We start from the raw sequence: 5568 nt of genomic DNA, 5'->3' as shown, positions 1-5568 counted from the left end.
CGTTCTTCTTTACCTAAACTCAACCGTCCCGTTCTTCTTTACCTAAACCCAACCGTCCCGTTCTTCTTTACCTAAACCCAAACGTCCCGTTCTTCTTTACCTAAACCTAACTGCATCAAAAGTGACTCTAGTAGTCCTGACCAAGCGCATTTAGATCAAACGTGTTAAGGTATGACCCTAAAGGAGACTTTTAGCGTCAATAACATGACCAAGCGTCCTTATTTTACGCAATGGGAGTGAGAATGTGTTGCAGAAGCAGAGAATGAGGTAATAGCTATAGCTATAATAGCGTTATAGCGTGTTACAAAGCGACGCACGTTTGTCAGTATAGTAAAGGCTGGACTACAGTAGAGCGGGTTTCTGTTGGAGATGGTCAGTGCCTTTGAGGGGGACTTACTTTTTAAACCTTACCATTACATGCACACAAAAAAGAGATATATCACAATAAAGGTAAAGGGAAAAAAAAGCCAAAAGGCATAAAATGAGCTCATTAAAGCAGATAGTGAGAAAAAAACTTTGCCAGATCCCACCAGCTAGATAACTCTTTCTCCAACTTTGGTCAGTCCAAAGCAGGATAAACTGGGACACTTCTTCTAGACCAGGGCCACTTCTTTGGGAGACTATGGTGAACTAGTGGGTGTTTGGCCATTAAGAACGAGCTAGCCTGCTACGGTTAGCCACCACATCACGTAGAAAGCCGTGCAGATTTTGAACATCTCACCTGGAGACTGAAGACAGAGGACATTCAGAAACCGGATCTCACTCAAAACAACATGGATAGGTTTTTTTGGAAGCACCAGAAAGCACCAAAATCCTTCACACACACACACACACACACACACACACACACACACCTCAAAGGTGTTCTTGGTCAAGCCGGCCAGACCGTAGTAGGACGTTCCCGTGGCAACAGTACAAACACACAGCTCTCCGATCTCGTCCGTTTTACAGAGCTGAGGAACACCTTCGGACTTCACCACGCACATCATGCCTACAGACGCACAGAGAGGAACCATTAGAAATTCTTACAATAGTGATAATCCGTGTAGTTTTACCTGAACATTACCTCGTTTTCAAGTGAAATATATATATCAATCACAGATACAAGTCTTACTTTAGTTAAAGTATCAGTTACAAAAAGTGAAAATAAGTCCTGCATTCATGTAATAAATAATACCAGTAAAATGGGGATTTTCAAGTTATGAATGTATAATAAAGATAGAAAAAAAAGTCTTAAATGCAAAACCCTGAGATTGTAGTTAGTTGGTTTTTGGTCTTTTGTCTGGAATCTAAAGATCTGTATGTTGCTCTGAATCAGTGGTTCTCAAAGTGGGGTCCAGGAACCCACAGGGGTCCTTGAGGGGGTTCCAGGGGGTCCCCTGAAAACTATGAACAAAATTTATTTTCACTATAATCCTATCCACTAAGTAACACAAACACAGAATGTATAACTATTTTGGTCATAGCCTCCACTGACCTTCTGTAATAAACATCGAAAAGCAAAAATCCTATCAGGTGGGGACCCTGGGAAAAAATCTTAAATCAAATCAAATCAAATGGGGGTCTGTGGTCTGATTTGTGTCAGTTTGGGGGTCCTTGATGTCAAAAGGTTTGAGAACCACTGCTATAAACGCTTCTTTCAGATGTTAAAAAACTCCAGCTATCAGATAAATAGTAAAGCTTACAATTTCGTCCTTGAAAAAAGTAGAAAGTCTTCCAAAAACTCAATGTCCCAGAACCCCCGGCTGCACTCACCCCCGGGCATGGCGGAGCCGACGTCCTGCAGCGTGAGCACCGACAGCTTCTCCTCCGAGTCCACCCGGATCACGCCGTGACTCAGGCCCTGCATGGACAGGATCCCGCGGCCTGGGGGGTCGCTGCCCTCCTCCACGGGTCTGCAAGAGGGGGGGGGGGGGGGGGGCGGAGACAGCCAATCAGATCGCTCAGAAGTAGTATGGAGCGCTGTGTGTGCTCCCTTTAAATTGAATTGTGATGAGAATGTTTAAATCCTGAAAATTTTGACACTTCTTTGAGAGAATAATTGTTAATATTTAGGGAGAACTTGTTGAGTGAGGACATTTTGAAAAGTTAAGAACGTCTTGGTAAGTGAAGACATTTCGGGAAAAAATTTTTTTGACACATTTTTTGGTATATTTTGAGGAAGTCAGGACAGGAAGGTGCGACTTTTTCAAATGGAGATTTCTTTTTTTTTTTTTTAAATAATGGGGATTTAAATGGAGATATCTTTCTTTTTAAATGGGAAATATTTTATGAAAAAAGGGAGGACATGTTTAATTAAGCTAAGACATAAAAAAAAAAAAAACTAGGAATGTTTTTGTTAAGTAGGGACAACCTGGAAAGTAAAGACATTTTAGGACATTTTAAAAAAATATTTTTGCAAGAAAGAAAGTAATAATAATATTTTTGGGAAGTAAAGACATTTTTAGTATGTGTGGACATGTGGAAAGGGATCACATGTCACGTGTTTTTTTTTTTTAATGAGTTTTAAAGCAGCTCTTCTTAAAATAAAGCAAGTTCATTACAACCCCACCCGCCGAGTCAAAGTGCTATTAATTAACCTGTGTGTGGCACAAGCATAAAACACACACACACTTAAAACACACACACACACACACACACACACAACCACAAGGATTTTACAGTGTCCTATTTAAGAGCATGAATGGATGATGAAAGAGATGGAAAAGTTGTAAGTTTAGTCTTTCAAAAGCCACAAAACTGTAAAGTGAGAGGTTTGATTGAGTTAAATAATAAGAGCAGGGCATCGTGGAAGGGAGGAAAAGCAACTTATTATTAAATAAAACTGGGAAAACTGGAGTTAAGGCCATAAAATAAGTGATTTTATAACAGTGTTTTGTTATTTCTTTAAGGATTTTTGGGTATTAATTTACTTGAAGGTATCTACATAAGAGTGACAGACACTTTTTTTTAATTCATTAAATTAAAATTACATTTAGGAGCAACTCTATAAATGTGCTTTGACTCGTTACGACTATAAAAGCCACAAATGCAGTCCATATGCATTTCTGTGTGTGTCTTGTGATGGTTCACATGTGCACACACCAATGAAAAGCCGTATGTACGTTTGTGTGTGTGTGTGTGTGTGTGTGTGTGTGTGTGTGTGTACCTCCTTAAAGCTACAGTCAGGGCCTCGGGGGAGCTGGCACAGGGACATATGACCTCGGGCTTCAAACCTTTGGTCTGGAACACGTTGAGGAAGGCGTCACAGGACGAGATGGACCCTGAGAGACACATTTCAAACAGTCCCTCTGTGTGAGCACGACCCCAGCAGGCAAAATGGAAGCAGCTCATTAATCATTACATATTCTTTATGCCATAAATGTAATTTATAATAGAAATTAAGTCACACTTCAAGATGGCCATATTTGGTATGTGTTGCAAATCTTTAGAAATTCGGATAATAAAATACAAATCAACCATTAATTAACCCTTAATACGCTATTTGACTACAGCCTGATCTATATATCGGTGGGCCGATATTATCAGCTGATATTATCGGCCGATATTAAGCATTTCCCGATCTATTGGTATCTGTATTTATAATGGCGCTTTATTTCGTGTGGAAAAAAAAAGCAAAAACCCAGAGATAGTAGTTGTTGTTTTTTCCACATCTTTGTCTGGAATCTAAAGATCTGTATGTTGCTCTGAATCAGTGGTTCTCAAAGTGGGATCCAGGAACCCACAGGGGTCCTTGAGGGGGTTCCAGGGGGTCCCCGGCAAAATGTGAACTAAATTTATTTGCAGTATAATTCCATCCACAAGTAACACAAACGATTAGATCGTTAAAATAGCCCGTTGACTTTACTTTAGCACCATCCACAGTGCACATGTGATGTCTCTAGAGAGCGTGTTCTTACAGGGATTTGAACCGTCAGCCACCACCAGCATGCGCAGGGAGCTCAGGTTGATGTCCCGCTGCTCCCGGTGGGCCACCAGAGCCCAGTGCATGTCCCGCGACTTCACGCACGCCACCTTGGCTAAAAACACACACCAACCGCAAATATATATTCATACACAATAAGACACTGTGAACTCATGGTTAGGGTTAGGATAAGCAGAAACTCCATCAGACAGACAACCTTTAACATGACCTTGTTTCACAAGAAAAAGATTATACAAGAAAACTCCTTTAAAAAGCCTTTTTATGATTATTTTTGGGGGCTTTTCCCTTTATAGATAGAGATGAAAGGGGGAGAGAGATGGGAGATGAGATGCAGCAAAGAGCAACAGGTCGGGTTCAAGCCCGGGCCGTTGCAGGACTCAGCCAATATGGGGCGAACGCTCTTACTGGGTGAACTAGAGGCTGCCTCCAGCCTTTTTGAACCTGTTGGACACCATTGCTGCCATTTGTAAAAGGAAACAGCAAGAAAATACAGTCACTGCAATCAACCTGTGTGCTTTTAAGCTATGTAGCAGATGTCCGTCAAACATTGATCTACTGGATCACAATGTTCAAAAAGGATAGCCCTTAAAGTCTGATTAGTTTACACTAACTCAAGTAACATGTGCATGATTTATAGTTGTTGAAAAGGGAAATTTCCAGCAGTGTTTGTAACGAGTTTTGGTGGATTTGGTTACCTTTGTTCTGGCAGACCTTTTGGATCCATGACAGAGGGTTGACCTTCATTAGAGCGTAGGGAATGCTGATGACATGCATCATGTTCATCACACTCTGACAGAGACAGGGAGAAAGGAATCAAGTGTCAGGAATGTATCAAGAGAGCTAGTTCTTATAAAGAATGAAGTTAAAATATGTAGAACTTTAGAGGATAGAAACAGAGATGGACAGAAAGTTGACATCTTTCATTCGAATATTGAACTTTACGGTTACTATTTACGGCTCAGAAGCCACCAAATGGCAAATTATAAAAGGATTTTCTATATTGTGTATTTAAAACAACTAATCAATAGTCAGTTAAATTGTGCTATTAGCCTTCATTTATTGTTTGTAATGATTAGGTGAGACAGGAAGAGTTAAGGAGAGTTTTACTTACAGTCAGGACGGCGTGCCACAGTCCTACATCCTTCTTGAAGTCTAATACATTCACTATGGTCTCAGCTGGAGGACAGAGACACATGAGTGCATGAAGGCCACAGTCAGGGAGAAAGAAAGCATTGTGTGTGTGTGTGTGTGTGTGTGTGTGTGTGTTACCTTCTGTGTATGAGCAGGACTGTGTGAGGGCCTGGCAGTGTGTGAGCATGGCTATCCTCATCACCGTCACACCGAGGACACTGCCGTCCTTACAGGTCTTATACTGCACACACGGAGACAGAGTCCCTCAAAACCTCACACACACATCATAAAGGTCCCATGGCATGAAAAATCACTTTAAGAGGTTTTGTAACAATATTATGTGTCCCCCCAGCCTGTCCTTGGTCCCCCAGTGGCTAGAAATGGTGATAGGTGTAATCTGCTCTGCCTTTGAAAAAATGAAAGTTCAGAAGGGCTGATCTTGAAACTTGCTCCTTATGAGGTCATAAGGGGCAAGGCTACCTCCCCTTTCTCTGCTTTGCCAGAGAATTTGC

The 5568-nt window shown here is 41.2% G+C and overlaps 1 protein-coding gene across 1 annotated transcript in view; it reads right to left on the bottom strand.

Annotated features, from left to right (window-relative positions):
- The window catches only part of LOC117953968 (disco-interacting protein 2 homolog C-like), a 157324-nt gene that overhangs the window by 29109 nt on the left and 122647 nt on the right, over positions 1-5568 (bottom strand). Inside the window, 7 exon segments of the mRNA XM_034887386.1 lie at positions 855-991; positions 1756-1895; positions 3149-3263; positions 3900-4019; positions 4621-4714; positions 5037-5101; positions 5195-5305. Of these exon segments, the coding sequence (XP_034743277.1) occupies positions 855-991; positions 1756-1895; positions 3149-3263; positions 3900-4019; positions 4621-4714; positions 5037-5101; positions 5195-5305 (782 nt within the window).

This window comes from Etheostoma cragini, chromosome 12 (assembly GCF_013103735.1).
Source record: "Etheostoma cragini isolate CJK2018 chromosome 12, CSU_Ecrag_1.0, whole genome shotgun sequence".
Lineage (NCBI taxonomy): Eukaryota > Metazoa > Chordata > Actinopteri > Perciformes > Percidae > Etheostoma > Etheostoma cragini.
Note: the sequence above shows the minus strand (reverse complement) of the source record. Positions and strands in the feature narration are given on the sequence as shown.